At 30.3% G+C, this 24,679-nt stretch overlaps 3 protein-coding genes across 7 annotated transcripts; 1 reads left to right on the top strand and 2 right to left on the bottom strand.

Moving 5' to 3' along the window:
* Window positions 1–4,433: 4,433 nt before the first annotated feature.
* Window positions 4,434–9,093, top strand: LOC107627937 (uncharacterized). The gene is made up of 3 exons (XM_021116462.2): window positions 4,434–4,662; window positions 6,005–6,407; window positions 8,022–9,093. Exons 1-3 carry the CDS (start codon window positions 4,434–4,436, stop codon window positions 9,091–9,093), a joined length of 1,704 nt encoding a protein of 567 aa, XP_020972121.1.
* On the bottom strand, window positions 8,086–13,238 carry LOH1 (RNA-binding CRS1 / YhbY (CRM) domain protein). Of its 4 annotated transcripts, none has more exons than XM_088504074.1 (5): window positions 12,852–13,238; window positions 11,649–11,887; window positions 10,791–11,083; window positions 10,114–10,521; window positions 8,086–9,876 (listed from the first exon to the last, which is right to left on the bottom strand). In XM_088504074.1, exons 3-5 carry the CDS (start codon window positions 10,827–10,829, stop codon window positions 9,328–9,330), a joined length of 996 nt encoding a protein of 331 aa, XP_088360200.1. In that variant the 5' UTR covers window positions 10,830–11,083; window positions 11,649–11,887; window positions 12,852–13,238; the 3' UTR covers window positions 8,086–9,327. The 4 variants fall into 4 exon arrangements, with proteins under 4 accessions (XP_088360200.1, XP_016184406.1, XP_016184405.1 ...); XM_016328920.3 differs by having other exon boundaries at window positions 10,791–11,106; window positions 12,852–13,215; XM_016328919.3 differs by having other exon boundaries at window positions 10,791–11,106; window positions 11,649–11,789; window positions 12,852–13,210.
* A 986-nt stretch (window positions 13,239–14,224) lies between these two features.
* Window positions 14,225–18,916, bottom strand: LOC107626128 (Cation efflux family protein). 2 transcript variants are annotated; one of them, XR_015904965.1, is made up of 14 exons: window positions 18,554–18,915; window positions 18,090–18,218; window positions 17,579–17,648; window positions 17,135–17,232; window positions 16,816–16,970; window positions 16,466–16,581; window positions 15,920–16,016; window positions 15,671–15,755; window positions 15,411–15,473; window positions 15,193–15,298; window positions 14,922–15,070; window positions 14,759–14,847; window positions 14,371–14,671; window positions 14,225–14,323 (listed from the first exon to the last, which is right to left on the bottom strand). XR_015904965.1 is itself a non-coding variant. In XM_016328918.3 (13 exons), the coding sequence occupies exons 1-13, from the start codon at window positions 18,782–18,784 to the stop codon at window positions 14,551–14,553; spliced, it is 1,509 nt and encodes a 502-aa protein (XP_016184404.1). In that variant the 5' UTR covers window positions 18,785–18,916; the 3' UTR covers window positions 14,225–14,550. The 2 variants fall into 2 exon arrangements, 1 of the variants encoding a protein (XP_016184404.1); XM_016328918.3 differs by having other exon boundaries at window positions 14,225–14,671; window positions 18,554–18,916.
* Window positions 18,917–24,679: the final 5,763 nt, after the last annotated feature.

The following is a 24,679-nucleotide window of genomic DNA, read 5'->3' as shown; positions in this document are numbered from 1 at the left end:
GGTGGTTTATCCTATAATAAATAAGTTTATATAGATTAATTAGAGTTAGATATAACTGATAAAATGTTAGCTACTAGCTTCTGTCCGTTTATGGATGTAATTATATATGTGCATGGGGCATGCATGCATCATCAAATGTATCGACCAAATGTATGTATCGATAATTTCTAGTAGGTCCTTCTCATCAATTTTATTAATTATTACTATTTTTAGATGGAGAAATTAAAGGGTACTTAGCATTGGAAAGGTCTTCACAATCTCGTTGACTTAAAAATGTTGTGAACCTTAGCTCATCATGTTTGATATTCTAGGCTTTGTCTCTTTGGTTTCTTGTTGTTTCACATGATAAATTAAGTGTACGTGAGAGCTCATAATTTTTCCATGGGATTATGACTTCTTCAAGCAATTATCCAAAACTGTATATAATAAACAGTATCGAAATTAAAGAATTTGTCATCTTAACTAATCTCATATTAGTTATTATTTTTATATGTTAACAAATATAAATACAATAGAAATTATAAATTATACGTTAGTATATTTATTACTCTATTAAAATTATTGGTGGATGGTGGTGAAAATTTAGCGACCATTTTTAAAACTGTCGCTAAATAGAAAGATTGTGACAATTATATTAAAATTTAATTATTCTGTTGATTTTTATATTTTTATTATATTTTTAGCTAGGTTTTTATATTTTTTTAATTGGGTCTCAATATTGTTTTTAATTTTATAATTAGGTTATTTTTATGTAAACAATATTAAAATTAACATAATATTTCTCTTAAAATACATGCAGTAAAAAATCTAATTAGGTTTTTAATTATGAATGAATATCTTCAATTTGCGAAAAAATATTCAGTTAACTCTAATATTTTTTACACTAGGAATGACCTAATTATAAAAAATTAGGGTAAAATACTATGTTGGTTCTTAATATTTAGGCCAAATCCTGATTTGGTCCTTAACGTTTCAAACGTCCTATTTCTGTCCAAAAAATTTCAAGCATGTTCAATGTTGTTCTATTGATAAATTTGACACTGATAGTTAATCGAATGAGTGATGTGAATGTTAATAACGTTTCTAGTTAAGTCATGTCTTCTTCCATATGTTAGAAAAATATAATCAAAACCTTTTTTTAACACTTCTCATTTTTTTTTACAAAATTTCGAATCCTAACAATCAATCATCAACACTTCAAAATTAAAAGAAAAATTTTTATATTAATGATCATTGGTGGATTAATTTTACTTACATAACGAAATCGAATGCTATTGACTCTTCAATATGCAAATTGTTTGTGTCAAATTTAATAGTAGGACAACATTAAAACCGCTTAATTTTTTTTGGATTGAATAGGACGTTTGAAAGTTTTTGAGACTGAAATAAGAAGTTTGAAATGTTAATGACTAAATTAGGATTCGACTCAAATGTTGAAGATCAAAATAATACTTTACTCATAAAATTAAAAATAGTACAAGAACCTAATTAAAAAAATATAAAAATCTAATTATAAATTTAATAAAACTATAACAAAATAGTTAAACCTTATATTAAAAGGAATTAATTATATATATGCACTAATGCTTATAATTTTATTATATTATAAAATTATTTATTTTAAAACTTAAATTATTATTTAAAATTACATTAATAATTATATCAATAACATATAAATTATACAAGCAGCGTCAGATTTTATATATACCAACTTGCTCATCTAGAACATATATATTATTATGATATTTAAACTATGGAATATTAAGAGGGACATAGGATGCCCTTAGTTAATGTCGTTGTGCCCTTAAAAGTGAACTTCATGGCATCTATATAGGTTCACTCGGAAGCAAACCCTCTTTTTTGTCATTACCAACTACGTTATCCTTCTTTTGTTTGAAGATATTTATTTGGCTTCTTTCCTTCTGTCGTTTAATTCGGATAAAATGGGACATATATATAGATAGGAATTCGGCTATTTAAATAGGATAAATATGGGTAGAAAAAAAGCAAAGAAAATTTAATAACCAGTAAATATTGACTTTAGGTATATAATTTATGAATTTTATATACATAACATTTTATTTTTTTGAAATGTAAATATACATTTTAATGGATTTTAATTTTCTTGTCTTCCTAACAAAACTATTGATAAATATAGATCAAATTCTTTTAAAGTGGGTAAATTGATAAAATTTTAAAGTAACTAATCATCCCTGGAATAAAATAATAATTAAACGCACATATGATAAAAGTTACAAATTTAATAATAATTAAATGATTTTTTTATTTTATCAATTTTCTCAATTAGATTATTTTTTCCTTATGACCATAGTTTATCACTTTATTTCTTAGTGTAGTGGGAAGTTCAATTCTTGTTTCTTTCGTATTATATTATTCAAATTAAATTTCTCAAGGTTAGTCTAATATATATCACTTTTAATGGGTTACTGTTCTACGAAGTAGCTATCTGAAAAAAAGAAAAGAAAAAAAAAATAATAACATATTGAGTATTGACAAATACTTCACAAAACTACCATTATATTTATTTCCTTCAATATAGAGGGAAAAGGAGTATTTAAACATACTATTTTGGAAAATGCAGGAAATTAATATCTATCTGGCCATATACTTGTTAAATTGCACTGAAAGGAATCTTCCTTTCAGTACACTTCAATTGAAATTGTTAAAGAATCACTGAATGGAAAATTGGTTAACAATAATATAGGACAAGTCTTATATTTATTTACCTGCTTACATATATAGATTTATTTCTATTTTATGTTTAAAAATTAATTTTCTAAAATCAATTATTATGTCATGAACAGGAACCTTCTTACATTTTCCCTTTGAAGTAACCAAGTACAATATGTTTGAATTTCTTTGGCAAGTGTGATTTATAGTGGACCGAAAAAGAGTGTATTATATTTAACTAAGTATCGAGAATTAAATTTTCAGTTTAAATATTAAAAAAAAATAAAACTATATATGAATCAGTTTTATTTCATCAATCAAAGTGGACATTTACAAACTAATAATATGTTAATCGTATCGTGCCTTCTCAATGATGGACATCTCATCCGTCGTTGAAAAAATGGAAAAAAAAAAAAAAGAAAAAAAAGAAGAAGAATGAGTTGTTTTTAGGTAAGATATTTCATGAATATCATGAGTATTTTTTATGTTTAATTTTGTGTTTCATTCAAAAGGATTTATTGAGGTGTCCTTTAGCCATTGGTTGCAATTTACTCCTAAACAACAAGACACATCAAAATAAGTACATTATTACATTTGAGACACAAAAGTGATTAGTTATATTTATGTAAAAGTAATGTTATATTATTTGATGTCATCATCATACTGCAATTAATCATAAAGGTTAGAACATTTTGATGTTATATTTATATTTTTTTTTATATAATTTTTTTGTGTTAGAACATTTTCTTCTAGACTTATACATGGAGATAATCAAACCCACTTACACCTTATATAGACTAAATAAAAATTATTATAGCTGATATTTAGATATATAACTATTTATATATTATATTTTTTATTAGACTAAATTTAAAAAAAAAATAATTTTATGATATAATATCAAAATTTTTTTAGCATAAAAATTTATAGTTCGATTCTTCTTGACCAAAAAAAAATTGTATAAGATCAATAAAAAGAGAAAAAAACTATGCCAAAATTCACGCAAACTAAAAGAAATTCTTACATAAAAATATATATTAAAAAATACAATTATTTATGTACTACTTATTTACTATTATTATTTTATTATATTACAAAAATAAGTAAAAATAAAAATAAAAATAAAAATAGATAAAAATATATAATATATATAATAGAAATAATATTAATTTAAATAAAATAATAAATAAATTTTTAAACATTTATATTTCGGATAGATTAATTTTTAAAAAATATCAATAAAATTATCCATAATAACAAGCATAAAAAAATTATATTAAAAAATTAAGACATTTTATCATAATATAAGAGCTATTTCAAAAATAATGTGTTTACGTCTACTATTATAAAAAATTTTATTAATATTTTTTTAAAAAAAAAACTAATATGATTGATGGAAGTGTAAATTTTTAGGAAGTTATTTCTCCTTTACTTTATTAATTTTTGGAATATTACCATGATGCCAAGAAGCTGGGGGTATTTTACCTAGTAGTTGTCTTCATATGGACAATATTATATAATTATATAAAGCCAAACAAGACCAGCTTCCAAAGTTGGTATCATGGTAGCACCAATTGCTATAGCTTCCTAATTCCTCAAATAACTCCTTTCCTTTCCTTACTTTTCTGTTTCACCCAAAAACCAAGCTCTGGAATTTAGTGAACAACATATACACACAGAATCTTCATTTCTATTCACTTTTTATCTTTTTCTTTCTTTTTTCTTTGTTTCTTTCAAATTAAATGTCAAACATTTCAGGTGAAGATAATAATAATAATAATGGTAGTTTCTCCTCAGAAGAACAACTACAGGAGAATGAAGAACAGCAACAGTTGCAATTACAAAATCACCCTCATCATCATCATCATGGTTCAAGTTCTTCTAGTGCTTGCAAAAACAACAACTCCACAAGTCAAGAACAAAAGCAACAAGTTGGAATCAAGAAGAAAAGAAACCAACCTGGAAATCCAGGCAAGTATACTCAACTATATACCCTGAAATTTTCATTCAGTTTTTTGAAATTATATTCCACATAAAATCATTTTTACTATATATCCCCAAAAAAATATTTTAATTACTTTTTTTAATCAGTTTCATAATTTCAATGTACAGAGAAAATATATCATGTGATGATGATATTAAGTTTTAATTAATTAATTGTTTTTGGCACCTGTGAAATTTTATTATTTAAAAAAATTATAATTTTGTTTAAACTGTATAAAAAAATTTGTATGTTAAACACAAAACTATATATAGCCACCACTTGTAATGATGATGGTGCAGTTTATTTTCTTAAAATTATATTCAATTTTAAGGATGATATTAACCAAATAAATCCAACACATAAAAGTGTAAGTAGTTTAGGCAAGATAAAATTTTACCTTGAAATAATTATATATGTGGTTTGTGCATCTTAATTACTAACTCTTCTGGTCAAATTCTACTATTCTAGGATTTCTAGCTTGATTTTAAAGGCTTAAATAGTGTTTTAGAAAAGCTTAATTAGCATGTTGCGTTAATTATTTTATTATAAAATTATTATTATTATTATTATTATTATTATTATTATTATTATTATTATTATTATTATTATTATGGGAATGTAAGTGTTGCTTTTTTATACTTTCTTTCTATTACCACCTTTTTTTTTCTAATTAAGTAACATGAAATAACATAGAGTGAATTTTCCTTATTCAAATCATATGCATCCTCTTACTCTTCAATGATTGTTCTTGATCCTATATATAGTACATTTCTGCCAATCAATAAATGCTGAATCCATAAAAATTAGTATATTTAAAAATGAATATACCTATATACAAATTATATTTAGATATTATAATGTTTCTGAAACAAAATTAATTAACAGACAAAAAATTACTTTAAAAATAAAAATAAATTGGAGATAAAATTCAAACGCCAGAGAGAAAGTAGCTAACTATTTAGCATATTATTACTATTAATTCTTTTATGCGTACACTCTTTATTTAAAAAAAAAAACATTTGAGATAGATATTTTTTCAACAACTAATATTTATTTTTTATTTTATTAATTAAAAAATAATCTAAATATATAATAAAATAATAACAATTATCGTATTTTTATAATAATATCAAGATTTTTTTTTATCAAAAATAGAAAGACTCAAACTCACGACTTTTAGATAAATATAAAAAGATTATATTATTTGAACTATAATTCATTCGCATAATAATATCAGGATAGTTAATACTATATTGTGTCACTATTAATGTACGTATTTTTGCGAAGTGTGATGAAGATATTAAATTGATACGATTGAATAAATTACAGATCCAAATGCAGAAGTGATTGCATTATCACCAACCACATTAATGGCAACAAATAGATTCATATGTGAGATATGCAACAAAGGGTTTCAGAGGGACCAAAACCTTCAGTTACATAGGAGAGGTCACAATCTACCATGGAAGCTAAGGCAAAGAGCAACAACAGAAGAGGCTATGAAGAAGAGGGTGTACGTGTGCCCCGAAAAATCGTGTGTGCACCATAACCCTGCCCGAGCACTGGGGGATCTCACTGGGATAAAGAAACATTACAGCAGGAAACATGGTGAGAAGAAGTGGAAATGTGACAAATGTTCAAAGAAATATGCTGTTCAATCTGATTGGAAGGCTCATCAGAAAACATGTGGCACTAGAGAATATAAATGTGATTGTGGAACTATATTCTCCAGGTAAACATTTCAAATTTTGATCCTCTTATTTTTTTTTTTAGTAGTTGATCATGTAATGTGTGATATCATATTTTTTTCATGGTTCTATTTGAGTAGGTTATAATATGTGGTCACACTTTACAAGTTCAACTGAGAAAAGATATTGAAAGAATTTATTTGCATACACATTTTCTATTTCTTTTTTGCACCTGTGTTTGAATTATATGGATAGATGTATAGTTGTTTATGTGTTTTTATCTAACTTTTCATATTTTTGGAAATAATAATTTTATAACATAATATAAGTGTTTTTATACATGACCAAAGGTTTAAAATTTTATTCTTATTATTCTAAAAGAATTTTAGTATAAGGAAAAAAAAATTATAATGAAATTTAAGACCAAAAAATAAAAATCAAATAAAACCTTAAATCACTAAATTAGTAAAATTTTAATATTTTTAGCTGTTTATATCTTAAAATAATCTTTCATAAACAGCCTTTTAATGTTTCTTATAATTGTTTCTTATTCATTATTAATTAACCCTCAGAATATAGTGTATCTTCAATTTTGTGGAGAAGTAAAGGCAATATTTGAATCCACCTTCTTGCATTTTTTTGGGGAGGACTATACATTGTAAGTTCATTCGATGAAAATAATTTCTCTCTTTTTCCTTTGTTTTCTCTCTTCTACTACTATTATATGTAAGAGTAAAACTTTTAAAGTACAAATAAGTGAATAACACAAATATTTATAGAGATTAATAAGCACATTATTCAGTATTTTTTTCACTTGAGCTTCATTGTAGTTTGTGCTCGTAATAAAAAGATGTGAATGTGACAGATAACATTTATTTTCCATTATTTTGCATGTGGTGTGGTCTATTCTTCCTTAGATATGTCACTTCAATATATCTTAATATAGTTAAAATTTTCGGTAATTAATACTATTATCATCACAACTGTGACAGTATCAATTCTGCCAAACACGTATGGCACCATTGAGTTGTGATATTTGGCATTGACTCCCCCACTTTCTCGCATTAAATGTACATAAATATGTATGAGAAAATTTTTAAATATCTGTAAAATTTATTTTTTTATTAATATTTTTAATCATCAATCTGATTTGTTAATCTAATAATTCAATAATATATTTTTAGTTTACGTTTTTAAACATTACTAATTAATTGTTGATCAAAAAAATAAATTTTATTAATCTTATAGTATTCTTCAATCTGTAATTATGGCTACCCGAGGTTGTTGAATTTTAAAAAATATTTCATATATTCATTTTATAAAATGGGTCTTACAATTCCAATTGTAGAAATATAGCTGAATTTAATATACGAAATAAAATGAATACAAATAATATATTTCTTATATTATAATTAAATATTGTTTTGAAATACTTTCTATCTTAGGACATGTTTTTGGTATTTCCACCCACCTAAAACGAGGTAAATAACAAAAATAAAATATTTTCTTTGTCTCTATTACTATCCCTAATATTTTTGTATTTTACATTCTGAAACAATTTTCAAGTGGGCCTTAAATTTTAAGCCATAAAATTCAGTACTTATTGACCATTAGAGTGGTCCTAAATATTGTCAACTCATTTCTCTGAAACCATGCAGAAGGGACAGCTTCATAACACACAGGGCCTTTTGTGATGCATTAACTGAGGAAAACAACAGAATAAATCAACAAGGATTAACAAATGGGGTGCCACAAAACTTGCAAAATGAACAAGTCTCTGATCTTATAGCCACAATGCCCCTAAGCAACAGTAATGCATCAGAACTCAACAGCAGTAACCATAACAATCCACTTAGAACACTCTCACAAGAGATTGTACCTGTGCCATTCAAGTCCATGAGCATTGGTGGGGGCATTTTCTCCCCAACAAGTTCATCATCAGGTACACTATTTGGTGGTCCAAAGAGCATGCACGCTCTCCCTACCTCTTCTTCAAGCCTTCAACTCAGTTCCAACAACTCCACTGGTTTCAATTACTTCCAAGATAGCAGCAAGAACTTGGGTCTTGTTTCCAGCTCAGCTCACATGTCTGCAACTGCATTATTGCAGAAAGCAGCACAAATGGGTGCTGCTGCAAGCAGCAACAGCATTAACTCCCCCATGATGCAAAAACCCTTTGTTACTACCATGGCCGGTCCTGACCAAGTTTCTGGTGCTGCTACTGCTATGCAGCACCATAACCGTAATAACCCTCCTTCCTATGATCATCACTTCAATCCACAGGCTGATCAATTTTTTCATAAAAGGCAGCAAGAAATGCCACTGATATTTGAAGCTAATAACAATAGTAATGATGGGTCAACAACAAATAATGATATAGGAATGCTTAGCACAATGTTCATGGGAAGTGATCACAATACACAAGAGGTTGGTGCTACTAGTTTGGTCCATGAAAGAGACCTTGCAGAAGGAAATAACCAAATGGGGGCACCAAGGTTTGGTGTCAGTAATGACATGAAAACAGTTCATGATTTCTTGGGAGTTGGAGGGTCAACTTCAAGAGCTACAGGGAATTTGCATGAACCTCAGAGACATCATCATCATCAACAAGAACAACAGAGATTGGAATTAGAAGCATTAAGCCAACAGAGGTTACCACTTATTAATCACTTTCAGCATCACATTCCACATGGAGATTCAACTATGGAGAAATCTGTTTGGGACATATGATATAAACCATATCCAGCTGTTTTTTAATGGGTTCGAAGAACATTAGAAGATATCTTGTCTATCAATTTGTTCGGAATTTAAAAAAAAAAAAACAAAGAAAAAGAATTTCTGCCCAATGAATGATTATTATCTAACTCTTGCTCGTATCATATCAATGATAACACCCTTTCCCTCCACCTGGAAGAAATAAGAACACTAAAACATTACAAAATTATACTTCCTTGGTAAAATATTTCATTTTCGTCTTTTCTTTAAAAACGATGCAGCCTGCAGAAAGATCTTGTCAACTTCATCAAACTTGGGTGAGTCAACATCCTTGTCTGTACTTTTTGAATCCAAGGATATCTGTCTAAGATGGTCCTCAAAGACATCTGTTTCTCCATCACTTTGATCTGTTAAATTATCAAACTCATCCAAATAGAGAGGCTTTTCATCCTTCACTAGATTATCTGTATCTGAATCTGTCTCAAAGATATCCGATAAATTTTCAAGATCTGAATCCAAATCCGAGTCAGCACCAGTCTCATCCTCATCTGGGAACTCAATCTTATCATTTATGATTTGATCAAGTTTATCTGAGTTCTCTTGCTGGAAAAATTTAGAAACAGTTCTATCAGACTCAATCCTCTCCTTGTCACCTTTATGGAGTTCCTCAATGGCATCTATGTTACTTTCAGTTGTGCTGCTTAGTTGTGCTCGAAGAATTTCAAGTTCTTGCTCAAGTCGAGGAATATATCTCCGCACAGCTCTAAGGCCATCTCTATATTTGGATTTATCCAGTGCCTACATAAGATGAGATTACGAACAAGACAGAGTAAGAAGAAGCACCAATCTACTATGTACTTGAGTGGCATAATAAAGTAAAAGTAAGAGTTGTAATATAAAATTAGGAAATGTCGACAACGAAAACGAACTAGAAGTTTAGGAGTAGATGTTTAAACACACACCATAGTGTAGCCTGACGAAACACTAAATTTATTCTTATTCAGAAATGACTACACTGAACGTTAGACACATTACCTTCTTCCTTGAAAGAGTGATACGTGGAGACATAATCTCTGTTGGTGGCTGAGCATAATTTTTTCCTCTATACATTATTATTGTGTTATCTTCATGAATGTCAAGTACTATCCCTCCAGTCAGTCTTGCCAGCTCTTTTGCAATCTCCTTGACCTCCTCTGGCGAAAATGTCTTCACCACCACCTTCAAAGTCTGATGCTTTTTCCAATGCAGATGCATGTTCAAAATCACACCTTGGTAAATTCCTCGTCTTCCAACAGGCACATAATTTTTGCATTTGAGACCCATCTTTAAGAAGAAGAAATGCTCTTCTGGCGTCAATATCTCAGGATCATGGGTTGCTTCTGATGATTCTGCAGGCTCAATCTTCTTCAAGGCTTCTAAGAGTCTCTCTTCCTTTTTCCGAGCCTGGAACAGTGAATAAAGCATCATACACTAATTACTTGACATTATACACATAAAAGACATCGCAATAAACTAAAATTATAGGTGTTAAATGCAAAAGCTATCTCACTCTTGAGAAAAGTAAACATGGAAAAGAAAGAATCTGTTTCATTCCATGTCTTTGTATAGTATATCAATTCAATCTGGCGCACATAAAGAAGCAAAAAATAATATCGATCGTGGAAAACAATGAAAGCAGTTGACTCATTTACGTTAGAAAAAAAGGAATTTACCTTTAACAATTTATATAACAGTTTTTCCTCTGTTGTCATCCTCTCATACTCCTTCTTCTTCTTATATCTAAAGAACTTTAGCCATCTTACAACTGCTCTTTTGCCCTTCAGTTTTTTTCTCTTTACTTGGGCATTACCAGAACCATCAGCATTTGAGGATTTTTCAGAATCCTGGCGTGGTTCTATGGCCTTATCATTATTCTTGAGATGTGGACCTGAATGAAAGCTTGTGACTCCCAAGAAAGGATGTGCTTTTACATCATAGTGGCCAAAAGTCGGTTGCTGGCCACAAACTGTATATATAACATAGTTCAAGCTATTGCAGTGTTAGGCAATGTACAAGCAAATAATGAATCTAAAGTTTTGGCTTCGCATGTGAGATTACAGCTAACTGAAGTTGAAAATAGAGAGGGGAAAAAAATTATGAGTAATACATTGAAATATTTGATCACATAAGATCATTGCCAAACTAAAATAAAAAAGGGTGAAACTATAACATTACTCTAAAAAAGCTTAGCTAGATATAATATTCTGTCATCTAATACATTATAACCCATTTTCACCTTAAGTGATAAAAATGAAAGGCCAACCATGTTGGAACTCATAACTTATAAATAGGGCATAGCTGATGGCTATTTGCATTCTAACTAAAAAGCATCCTATGTGTTGTTTCAGAATATTTCAAAGGAAAAACATATGATCCAAGTGTCAACAACACAATCAAAATACTAACTATGCTTTTAATCATTATGTCAAGTAGAAAATGTACACACAGCATAGAAAATGGCAAAAATATTCAGAGATAACTATTCATTTCACATCTTTTTGCATAACAATAAAATTTTCCATGAGAGGTACCTTGTTTTGCGAAGTAAGGAACTACTGGAGAGGAGAGGTCTGAGAGTGAGAAGCAAAGACTTAGAGTAGAGATTCTTGCGCAATTGAACTTTAGCTAGAGCTAGTGATGATGCTAAAACCTTCCCCAGCATTTTTACTTATCTGAATTTTGCAGTGTGTATTGAGCTACTGATCAATTTTCAGGGCATTTGCGTAGGCAAAAACCATTTTAAAAAATAAAAAGGAACCAATTTGCAATCCTGAGGGCAGTTAAATTCATGGTTATCAAAATTGAACTAGTAATTGACCCAGTCATACGACCAGATCACTAGGTCATACGACTAGGTTACTGGTTCAACTGGTAGGTCACTGATTCACCCAGTTGACCCGGTCATAATTAAATAAAAATGTAAAATTATAAAAATAAAATTAAAATCAAAAGTTAAAACTTAAAATGCAGGACTTCATAAACATATTAATAACAATCAAGTATCAATTCTTAGACATATGATGCAAAAAGAGATAATAAACTAGTCACTAGTACAAAATATTTTCTCAATTTAAATGAACAAGAGAGAGCAAAAGATAACACAATCAGTAAATCAAATCCAAGGGGTTATCTCAAAGTCGGCATTTATATCTTCATTGGACAAATTTGAAACATCTATATCTACATTTGTGTCTTTTTCACAAATCAATAAATAATTCATAATAGCAACTGAGTTGTGATGGAGACATTTTTAAAATTCTAGCCAAAAAAAACAGGGAGCGTGGGAACAACAATTTAACTGAAGAATTTTATTATGAGTTGCACAGAGCATGAACCTCATTTTCAACATTCAACTATAATAATTTTCAGCAACAAAAGATTTAGCTCAAAATATGATTTACAGATTTACAGCTAGACAAAATTTAGCTAAGTGATTATTTCAGCAAGACAACAATAGATTGATGATAATCAGGAAGAAATTCAACTCTGTGATGATTTTCAGAAACAAAAAAAAATAGTTCAGTGATATTTTCAGCAACAAAATCAAGGTGCAGTAATGAATTACAGCAACAAAAAATTTAGCTAATGATTTTTTCAAATAGACAGCAACAGATTCAAGGTTCAATGATGATAATCAGTAAAAAATTCAACTTTCAGCAACAAAATCAAGGTGAAGAGATGAATTGCAGCAACAAAATTGAGCAAAAGGAGCAGGGGAATTTGTTGAAACTCACCAAATCGGGGACCAGCTGCTGCCGGTGAGGAGGAAGCTGATGGTGAGGCTCGAAGCAAGAAGACGACAACAACGACCAACTCCGGGACGTGCTGCTTCTGCCGCCGCCCGCGACGAGCGCATGGAAGGCGCCCGACTGAGTGCGAGACGGTGACGAGACAAAGAGCGATGACGACGACCAGCCCCGGAACCTTCTGTTTCTGCCGCCGCCGATGACGAGCGCAGGGAAGGCACGCGCTTACTGTAAGACGGTGAAGAGACAGAAAACGACGACGAGCTTGAGTGCGAGACCGGAGGCAGTGAGAGAGACCGGAGACGAGAGATGAGAGAGGTGAGCTTGAGTGAGAGTGTGACGAGACTGAGACACCGAGTGGTTTTGGCTTTCCTTTACTTGAAAACGACATCGTTTATAATTAAAAAAAAATTAACCATGACCTGGTCCCACTTATGAAAACCAGCCGGTTCACCGATTTTGCTTAAATCCGAACGTACCAGACCGACTTTTTGCGTGTCTGATGAGATTTTTAAGCAGTTTGAAGGGTAGCTCAGCCCGGTTAGACCACCAGGTTTCTGGTCAAATTGGGTTTGATAACTATTGTAATGTTAGGTTTATACTTTATAGAGTAAATAGCTATTTTAACACCCGAAAAATTTAACTTTTGATAAAACGGATCTCAACATTTGTTTTTGACAAAATGACCCGAAAAATATATTCCATTTGTTAAAATGACCTAAACGTGTAATCAATAATTTATTCATCCAATCAATAGTTAAATTTCAATGAAATTACTTACAGCGTAGTTAACACTCTCTTGCAACAGAGTGTAACAGGCAAGTGAACCGAATTTAGAAAAATTAAGAATAGTACTAAATCAATTACCTTGAAAATAAAAAATTAGAACTCATTTGATAATTAAATTTTGTTAGAAATTATAATGTTGGACTAAAATGATAAAAAATTTGTTTTTTTTTTTTTTTTTCTAAACAGTCCCTAATTCAAGTCATTAAGAAGCAAAATGAGGGCAATCTTGTTAAGCGAGTTCTACTCTTACATTTTCATGAAAGTAAAACTAGATTGGCATAAACTTTCAAAGTGTCTTGATACATCTTCTAACACTGATAAAATGACCATTTGACCAATGTCAAATTTATCGAAATTTATTTATTTATGAAAAAAGATAGGGCCAGCTATTTGTTTGGTGGTTAGTACTTAGTATCAAGAGTGTCACAGTCACTCAAATTTTTGTAATTAAGAAATAAATTTTCTTAGAAGGTGAAAACTGTTGTCTTAATTTCTAACATTTAATAATAATCAGAAGTAGTAATAAACACGATTGAACTAACTCACAGTCAACCAAAGCTACAAGGTTCTCAGAGAGAAATCTGTTGATTGTTTAACCACATTCATTCAGTAGTGTTACATGGCTTCAAGGAAACTCTGCAGTGTGTTCTGTTGTTGTCATGGTTACATAACTTCTCATCATAAATAAATTATTGAATTTTCCGCAACTCATGGTTACATAACTTCTCATCATAAATAAATTATTGAATTTTCCGCAACTATTGAACCCGCTTTCAAAATATTGGCTATAGAATAATACTTAAAAAAAAAAACATTTTTTTAATGTTAATCTGCTTAACCTTATGCATACCAAAATGCAAGAATTTTTCTCTCCAATTTTCTTGAATGTGTCTAACTTCTAATCATGGCTAATATGTGAAAATGGTTGCCCCAAACGTAGCTGAATGCCAACATGAATAACACTTGAGACAGCTTTCAAAACCTCTCTTTCTGCTTGTTTTGCTATTTCCATTGCATCTCTGTGAGTTAAGTCAACATAGGTTACTACAAGACATTCTTTCAAATTACATGCCAAACTCATCAAAGTTAGGAAATTAAAATTTTACCGAATTTGGATTTCAGGGGGCATGGAAACCTCAATTTGAAGGACGATCTTGCCTTGAAACATGTGCCGTGTTACACGCTCAACTGACATCTGAAAATACAAGTGATTCTAACTTCAAAACTCAACTCAAATTCCACAAACAATGGAATAGATTAAAATGTTACCTGTGGGAAATTCGATGAGATTATATCAGAAACAATTCCTTCAATGTTATTATCCTCAGCAGAAGCAATACTACCATGTTCCTTGTCTTCACTCCAAGAATCTTCTTGTTGATCTGTTGTGCTGGGAGAAAGACATGACATTGCAGGATCTACAAGAGAAATTTGATAATCATATCAGCTAAGAAATTGATATTAAAATAAATAAATCAATAAGATTCTTCCTCGGGCAAAGTAAGAAATTTATGAAACTATGAAAATTGAATATTAAGACCTATGTGTATGAAGATTTCAGCCACAGTTGGATGGGACCTGTGAATTCGTTTTCGGACATTTTCACCAATGTTATGTGCAGCACTAACACTAGAAAAAGGATCAACCTACAACAGGAAGCTAGCAAGTCAGTCCTGGAGATAGGATCATAATGCAATCGAATCAGGAATCTCCAATGCATAATGCATGTGACATAACATACAATTCGGGAGAACAAACCTCAATATGTACATCAAGATATAGATATGAGCCAGCTCTCCTTCCTCTTAAGCGATGACACCCCTGCATACAAATTATTGAAAGAAAGTTAACAATAACCAGAAATGAATACAACCTTAGTCCATAAAATATGCAAAACAGAACTAGAAAGCGCGGTGCATACAAAAAAATGGAAACAAGAATTTCATGTATTTATTCAAGTAAAAAGGATGACATTATTTGAGATATCACATGCAAAGTCCAAAGAGGAGAAGAAAAACCTTGACGCCATCAACTTGCAATATCGTTTGTTTAATAGGATCCAAATGCTGTGCGGGGATTGCAGCATCCACCAATTCCAAGATACTGATAATCAATCATAAAGAACATGTTGATTAGATTATAAGTTTGGACATAACTAAAATTGCATATAGATACTTCTGGAGGAGGACAATCTTTTACCAACTCCCTTCGCAGGCACATAGCAAGCAATGATAAACTGAAGTGGAACAGATAATTATGAACCTTACCTTTGGTAACCAGTTTCAGCCCCAGCTTTTAAAATCATGCCTGACACAAGCAGTCCTGCAAGGGGATCTAGAAACTTCACTCCAAGAATAGACCCTCCTAAAATGGAGATGGAAGTCCAGGGTCAGTGGCTGTAAGCAATAAAAAAGACATAAATCAAGTTTAGAGAAACAAATCCTGTGCAAAGAGGATATGCATACAGAGGCATGACATCTTACGGCCTTTCAGAAATTAGATCGAAATGTAATTTTAGTCCCTCAAAAGACAAATATATGCATACTTGTATAGTTGCTAAGATTTAACTTTATCAACTTGATCCCTCAAACTACAAATTCCAACTGATTTAGTCCCTTTACCTTATAATGATGTCCTGATTATACTAATAGCATCAACCCGTCATAACCGATCACTATTTTTAACCCAACAAGGCAACAACACACCTCTTAGTGCCTCGTAATCCGTGACATGTACTTAGCCAGTATCATAACAGAATATACCAAAGAACTAAAATGAATAACCTTTCAGAAACAAAGTTCCTTAGTCCTTACCAACTCCAATGAGAGCAACTACTGATGAAATAGCATCTGCTCGATGATGCCATGCATTTGCTTTCATCAGTCCACTACCCTGCTTCTCACCAGCTCGTTTTGTTATCCAGTAAAGCCTAACAATTCACAGACACCTATAAATACTGAGGTCTTGGAGAAGGAACAATATGTTACATCCCCAACATTTAAAATAAAATACAGAATCTAATAGTGGACATAATCAAATCATACTTAAAATAGTTAGCACACTGCAAAGTTAACATACTTAGAATAGGTGACTAGAATAGGAATCAGGAAAATAGGGCCTCTTCCAAACACATGTGCATGTTAAAATTAAATAATATCATTACCCTTCTTTAACACATATTGACAGAATAGTCATATTCAAAGCAAGGATAGGATGTTCCATGTCGATGCCATGGTGATGTCCACCATGTCCGTGACTATGCACATGTTCATGTGCCACTGCATGGCTAACCATTTCAGGGCCAGATGAGAACACTCCCTGCAGATTGATAAGAATGCAGTAATAAAAAGATGTCTTGCAATCTATTTCCAAAAAGGGGGGAAAAAAGCTTATTCAGCATTTATTTGAATGATTTTGGTCATATGAATAAGTGAAGCAACAAAGACAATGAAGTAGAAAATTATTCAACTATTGAAGTGTACCATCAAAATATCAACCGCATGCCATGCAATGCCACCTGCTGTTCCCAAAAGCATACAAGAGATTCCCAGAGCTCCCAAAGTCTCGAACTTTCCATGTCCTGAGATACAATGATAGAGAAATGTAATCTTAAAAGACATAAAAAAAAACCACATGAAAGAATCAAGTCTTGTGAATCTTTACTAAATAAATAAATATCAACAGCAACCATGCACTAGTCAGTAATCTAATCACAACAAAATATCAGGAAAAGAATTGCATTATGTGATACTACTCTGTTCTTATAACCACGATCTTACATGTAACATACAATTGTATTCAAATGACCCCTACATTTAGTAATGAATAAAATGCCAACATTTAATGTCCATGCATATGGATAAGAAACAGTAACTTGAAGCATATAAGAGATAAATGGAGTAGCATGGAGATACAAATCAAGTGACCATATGGATGTTCTTTATCTCTAGGCGCCTTGGCAAGTCTAAAAGATAACAAAGCTATGCCACTCAGAACCTGCAGTGGAAAAATGACACAAGCTTTCAGGCGACCACAAAAGAATAACCACTGCACTCAAAAGAACAAGAGGTTCCACACTAAGCCCTCTTTGCTATGTTGTAAGGGCTATTTTTTCCTCAGCCTACATGAAACCTCCAAAAATTACAAGAGCATCACATTTTATTGTTTCCGACAAGTTTCACTTATCTAAGAAAAATTCAATAACTATTAACCACTTTATCAAACCATATATAGGCCAAACCGGACTTTGAACAGTTCATTTAATACAGAACAAGAAGTAGAAGAGACTAATCTCACTAACTAGAGAGTGATGTCAGAAAAAACTCAACTTGAATTTCCAAATGTCATGACTAGAGGGTTTATTCATGTACCATGTACAATAATTTATTATTATTATTATTACTATAAATAATCATAATACATCACACAATACATTACCACATCAGAAATGGAATGAGCTGCATCCGCGATGATTGCAGTGCTCCCGGAGACATAGCCAGTGAAGGCTTTTCCAGTGGCTAACCCAATGTCGGCAGCGAGACCCAACCGGAAAATATTCTCCCCCTCCTATCAATCTCGGAATTAATTGAACAAAAAAGATGAGAATCTCAATTATCCATAATTCATACACTCGAGTCCTAGTACACACAAATCCTGCATATCTATCCATAACAGCAGAGAAACTAACCGAATAACTGACACCTAACTACAAGTAATTTACTATAACTGCAGAAACTAAATTTAACAGAATAACTAACACATAACATAAATGCATACCATAACAGAAGAAACTGATATTAACAGAATATAACTAACATCTAACTACTCAAAACTAACATAACATGAGAAACCAATTAACGAACTAACTAACTTGCTAATTACATCACGAGCGATGAAATTACCTCCTTAAGATCCTGAGAGAAGCGGTGGTGGTGATCGTGGTCGTGATGAGAATGACCAAAATGCTCTCTTCTGGGGATTCTGAACGCGGGATTCTCCGAGAAAATAAAAATACTCTCTTTTGGATAGAGATTCAGAGATTTCTTTGCCGTTGTCCGATTTTGCGAAGATGATGAGAGTCTGGCAATGCAGGCTCTGTAAATGGGATTCAGATTGCGGAATCTAAGTCCCATGTTTGTGTGTTTCTTTCTTCCCTTATCGAATTTTTAGGGTTTCAAAATTCAATTGCAATTTCTAGTGCGTTTGATTATAGAAGCTTAGCCGAAGCTCTCAACGAAGCTTAACGTGTTGTATGATGTATCATAAGAAGAAAAACTCTCTTTTTTCCCATGATGTGGATCTAACGCAATTGTGGCAAATACGACACGTGGCAATACGAGGTAATTGCCATTACCATAGCCACGTGCTGCGAATCTTATTCCCACAAGTTCGCTAATTTTTATTTATTTTTTAATGTATGCCTACAAAGAAAAAAAAAAAGAAGAAGAAATGATTTATCATTTATTTTTTTTTGGTGACTGATTTATCATTTATTTGATCAGCCTAAAATTCTTCTTGATTATAAAATAAAGGGAGGGTATGTACTTTCTTTTTTAATTCTAAGATATTAAAATTATCTAAGATTTAAATTGTATAGTAGTATAATATTTAACAAAATTGCTAAAATGGTTTACATTTATCATTGTTTATAAAGTATTGGATTAAGAAAATTACCCTTTTAATAATATTTTTAATTCATCAAAATATTCTTAGTATAAATTTTATGTCAACAATTATAAATAACAACTAGTCACCAAAAAAAAATTATAAATAACAACTACTATTAACAATTATTTAAAAAATAAAATTACACCTCAATCATTACATCACTTTTTAATTTTAATATTAGAAAGATGGTTGTGTTTTGCGTTGTTAACGAAGTTTGGTTGTTTTATCCAGTTATAGAAATTATATTAAAAAAAAATAGAAAATCACACCTACAAATTTCTTAATTTCAAATTTATTTTTTTTATTTATAAATCAAATCTACCGATTTGTCTTATAAAATTAATATTTTAGAAGAAGATTGAATATTTCATAGAAGACCTACCTTCCAAGGTCAAGGTGAACCCTGAACAGGCTAGTTGACCCATTACTATAACAACTTATAACTATATATGCAGAAACTATTCTCATAAGCAACAATTCAATTGGCAGAACAATCTTAGGTATCATGTTTAAACATTTATTTTGATATTTTCTTTTTTAAATTTTGAATGTCAATGCAAACTTTAAATATTTATAGTGGTGATTGTTATTGTGTATATATATATATATATATATATATATATATATATAATGACACCGTAAAACTAATGACTATTTATATAACAATACTAATTCACATTAGGACATTACCTGATGAGTATCACTATTCCTACTTCCAGTGCAAGGACATTGAATTATAGCATGGCTCATTCTTGGATTCAAAGTGCACCCAAGGATAGGTCATCAATGGTTTAGTTGTGGATATGATCAACTATACTAAGTCACATTAGTTTTATATATTGATTGAATAAATGATTAAAAGTATAGATAAATATTTTTTTTTAATATAATAGTTACCAGTTATCCATTCTTCAATAATTTAATTGGTTAATTAAACTTGCATGTTCAAGAAACCATAACAAAAGTTGACAAAGAAAAAACTAAAAAGAATCAACAAAAAATAAAAAAATTAACTAAATACTACAATAGTACAATCTACTCACCAACTGCTAACTCCTAAAAGTACATGAATGATAAAACAACTAGAACTTGAAAATGGGATTGAATCAAGTCGAATTTAAAATGAAGTTCTTTTGACACTTTATTTTTGCAGAAGTTTATTATGCAGAAAATTTTTTTATTTTGTCTTTAAAATTAGAAATAACAGAGAAGAAAAGAAGAGAGTGAGGTCAGTATATATCCTGGTTCGATTTTTAAGTGTCATGAAACTTATATTAAGTCTCTCCACCACAACATTCATCTAGTATCCACCACTAAACTTTCTAATACAAAGCCTAGCAAATTAGCAATCCAAGTGTTGTCCTAAATTAGAAGGGAAACCTAAACAAATTCAAACACACCAAGTACTTTTTCAACTTGACAAGAGAAATTACTCCTAATTCAAAAATTCAAATACACAAAGTTTTCAATGGCTTTTTCATGCGTCTCTCTTGTCTTTTCTCTCATGACTTTTTTAACTCACATATTCATCCTTTTCTCAATTACAGAAGATAACACTAGATAGCCATGATACTAAAAGTATAAATGAAGCATAAAATGAAGGAAAATGTTTCAGCTTAGATGGTATGAGGTGATGCTCAAGTGTGACTCTATTTTCCTTCTTTTCAAATGTTGAAGTGAGGCCGGTCTTTATAGATGCAGCTTGTTCTTTTAATTCTTCTTCATTGTCTCTTCCAATTTCTTGTACCTTTTTTCCGTTAAAACTGTTTCTATTGGCATGTAATTCTTTTTTCATTTTGCTTTACTAACTCTGCTTATTAAGGAGCTGCTCTACTACTTTTGCTGTTCTTAGATTTGCTGTCTTCCTTAGCATGCATAGCATTTCTAGTTTTGTGCCATTACTTTTGTTGTACATTGCTCTACCACTTTCTAAACTTTGCTTTACCAATCCTTGGAGTAGTAGAATTGTCCTTATGTCTTTGCTGCTTTACTAGAGACTAAGTTGTCCCATAATATTGCCAAATGTTACTTTATCTTTTTTTTCGTTTGTTTAAACTATGAATATTCGGATTTCTCTCTTGGTTCATATATTTTGATTTGTTTCTCATTAACATGTAAGGGACTGAAGCAACATGTAAATGGACCTGCATCACTTAACACATACATTAAACATATTTGGACTTTAACCCAAAAAATATTTGTCATCATTTCATATACCCAATATCAAACTTAACAAGGAGAATGCTTAAAACCTATACTATAGTTTCTCCTAAAGTCATCTTATCTTACCCACAAAAAGAATTACAATTTTGTATCTTTATATAAAGGGGGAATGCTCCCATAGCAGAAAATGTCTTTTTTTAAAGATATTTTTTAATAATTAAAATTTAACACATATAATTACTTAAATTATGTTATTTTTGTCAAAATTAGGCCAGACAAATTAATTTAACCGAAAAATAGTAAATCAAAATTTGAATCTGTCTAAATTAATATTATTTTTTATAAAAAATGACTACAATATCTCTATTATATAAAATGACTAAAATACTCTTATTATATATATTAATTTTAAGAATTCTAAATTCTAGCCATTTTCTTCTCTATCGTTATAGGGTTAGAATTTAAAGTTTTTAAAATTTATATATATATATATATATATATATATATATATATATATATATATAATAGGAATATTTTAGTTGTGTTTTATAATAGGAATATTGTAGTAATTTTTTATAAAAAATATTAATTTATACCGATTTAAAATTTAATTTATTAATTTTTTTGCTAAACTGATTTGTCTAGTTTAATTTTAATAAAAATAATACAATTTAATTGATTATATGTATTAAATTTTAATTTTTAAAAAACATCTTAAAAAAAAACGTTTTAAACATCTTTATCTAAGTGGCTCCCTTATATAAAATATATAGTAAAATTTATATAATTTTTTTAATTATTTATTTATATTAATTTATTTAATATATTTTTCTATACAAAAAGAAACAATTAATTATTCTTCTACGCACGGTATGTATATAAACTATTTTTAGAATGACATAATAATGTGAATCAAACAAAGCCTATATAATCTTATTTAAAAATACTATTCATACGTTAAAATCAGGCACTAAAATCAGCCATTAATATATTTATGTATAAATACATGTGTAATTTAATTTATTTTCAATATGTATTTATATTTTAACATGTATTTTATACTATAGTTGACTTTAATAGCTAATTTTAGTGTACACCTAACAAAGTACTTCAAAAATATTATCGAGCTCTATTTTGTCTTATTAGATTGTTTTACTTTAAAAATATTTATTATTTGGAAAAGTATATGGAACCAACTCTAAATTAGCCAAGAATGGAACAACTTAATTAATTATAAATATAATAATTAGTTTTATTTAGTTATGATTTAAAATTTTGGTTATTAAATGTTTCCCCACGTTCAAATTAGGAGGAGATACGTTCAGTATCATTACAATGTGAATCACGGAAACTGATTCAATTAGCCGTCTCTTCACACTCTTTCCCTCTCCAAATATCTAAAACATGATAAATAAAAAAATAGATTCAGAACAATCCAATTTACAAAGAAAATAAACATTCTAATGCCTAGCATAAGTACAATCCACATAGAGGTTTTGGATTTATCCAGATGCATTTGGCTGATTTTTGGCTGAACCCATCTTGTTCCCTAGCATTATTATTATTATTTCTGTGGTTTGTTATAATTGTCAGTTATATATATTGCATTTTAGTTAGAATAACAGTTGGTAGTTTTAGTTAGTTAGCAGTGATTGACACGTGGAAATTGTAGTTCAGTTAGTTAGCATAGTAGCTCTCTTGTATAGAAGCTTCTTTCCTCTCTCTTCCAATGGAGATTGAAGCTTCTAGTTCTATGTTATCAATGCATGAATAAGAGAAACTCAAACTCTCCCTCCTCTGTTTCTTCTTTCTGTTCCTTACACCACAAGCTTCTTGCTTTTCTTCCTTTCCCTCAATCAATGCAGATAGATTACCTATAAATACCACTCTTCACTCTTCACTTCGGTTCTCTCTACTTTCACTCTGCTCTTCTCTCTTTTCGATAACACGCTCTGTAAGTAACCGCGTCTTCTACAATCTTTACTCTCTCTCTTTTTTTTTTTGGTCCTTCAAGTTTTTATTTCTCTTAGTTATTCAATTTCATTGAAACGCGAGCTTTTTTTCGTTGATTGTATATAACCTGATGTTTTTCGTTTCTTCTAGGGTTTGATTACTACATGTGATGATTGTGTTACTGTAATGCCTAATTAATAATCATCGGTTGGTTTTAAACTGGAAACTGCATGTCCATGGAGTTCATTTTGTATTGTTTGATTGAATATGTTATTATTTGGAAGGTTTGAAAGTTGAAATGGAGGAGAAGCGGATTGATTTTGCGCAAGAATGCAAGCAAATGGTGAAAGGGATTCTCAAGCTTATATGGATCCTGGAAGGTTCACCTGAACTACCTTTCAATTCAAAGGAATATATGATGCTATACACGTATCCATTTCTTTCTTTCTCTTTTCCCCTCTGTCTTGTACGTGTTTATGTGTTAATATGTTGTTATTTATTTCAAGATTTTAATAGCGTTGTTCAATTCATATAGCTGATAAGAATTTGATGATGACGGAGTATGAGTTGCATAGTATTATTTGCAACTGCACCTTGAGAAATTTGGATTGCATTAGACACTTGTTTTGCAACTTTTTGCATTTGCCTCCATTGAATCATCTAGCTTTAGCTCATCAATGTATTTTGGTTCTAAGGTTTCCCATTGTTGTACACCATGACAGAAATTGCTGCTGCATCAGTCATGGATTCTTGTAATATTACATAATTAGATTAGCAACTTGGATCACAGCTGCAATTTAAAACAACTGGCTTTGGTTCTTGTTGTGTTTAATTGATTAGTCTTTGATTCTAGTGTTTGCAGCTGCATCATCGTGGCAATGATTGTGATCATGTGATGTCAATACTATATTCTTGTTCAATTTTTGCATGATTGTTAGAATTGCAATCCAACTGTGGAGAATATAATGTTTTTCCCGCCCTTGATTTTTTTTTTTTTGTTTATGAAAAGAACAAAAATGTTTTAGATATTCCTATGGCTTTCCTTAAGTTTGATTAATATAGAACAATATATAATATGTGTATTGAGAGGGATCTACAGATTTATGTCAAGTACAAGAAGGTTCTTGAACTATATCTTGAAAACTTTGTAAGGAAGCATCACCCCCTCACCTGATGTTTTTCATTTATCATGATTTTTCTTTTGCTTTGATCATGTGACTAAGTTTGATAAAATTAGCTTCTAT

Source organism: Arachis ipaensis, chromosome B2 (assembly GCF_059453495.1).
Source record: "Arachis ipaensis isolate K30076 ecotype BB chromosome B2, ASM5945349v1, whole genome shotgun sequence".
Classification (NCBI taxonomy): domain Eukaryota; kingdom Viridiplantae; phylum Streptophyta; class Magnoliopsida; order Fabales; family Fabaceae; genus Arachis; species Arachis ipaensis.
This window is presented reverse-complemented; position numbering and strand designations above follow the sequence as displayed.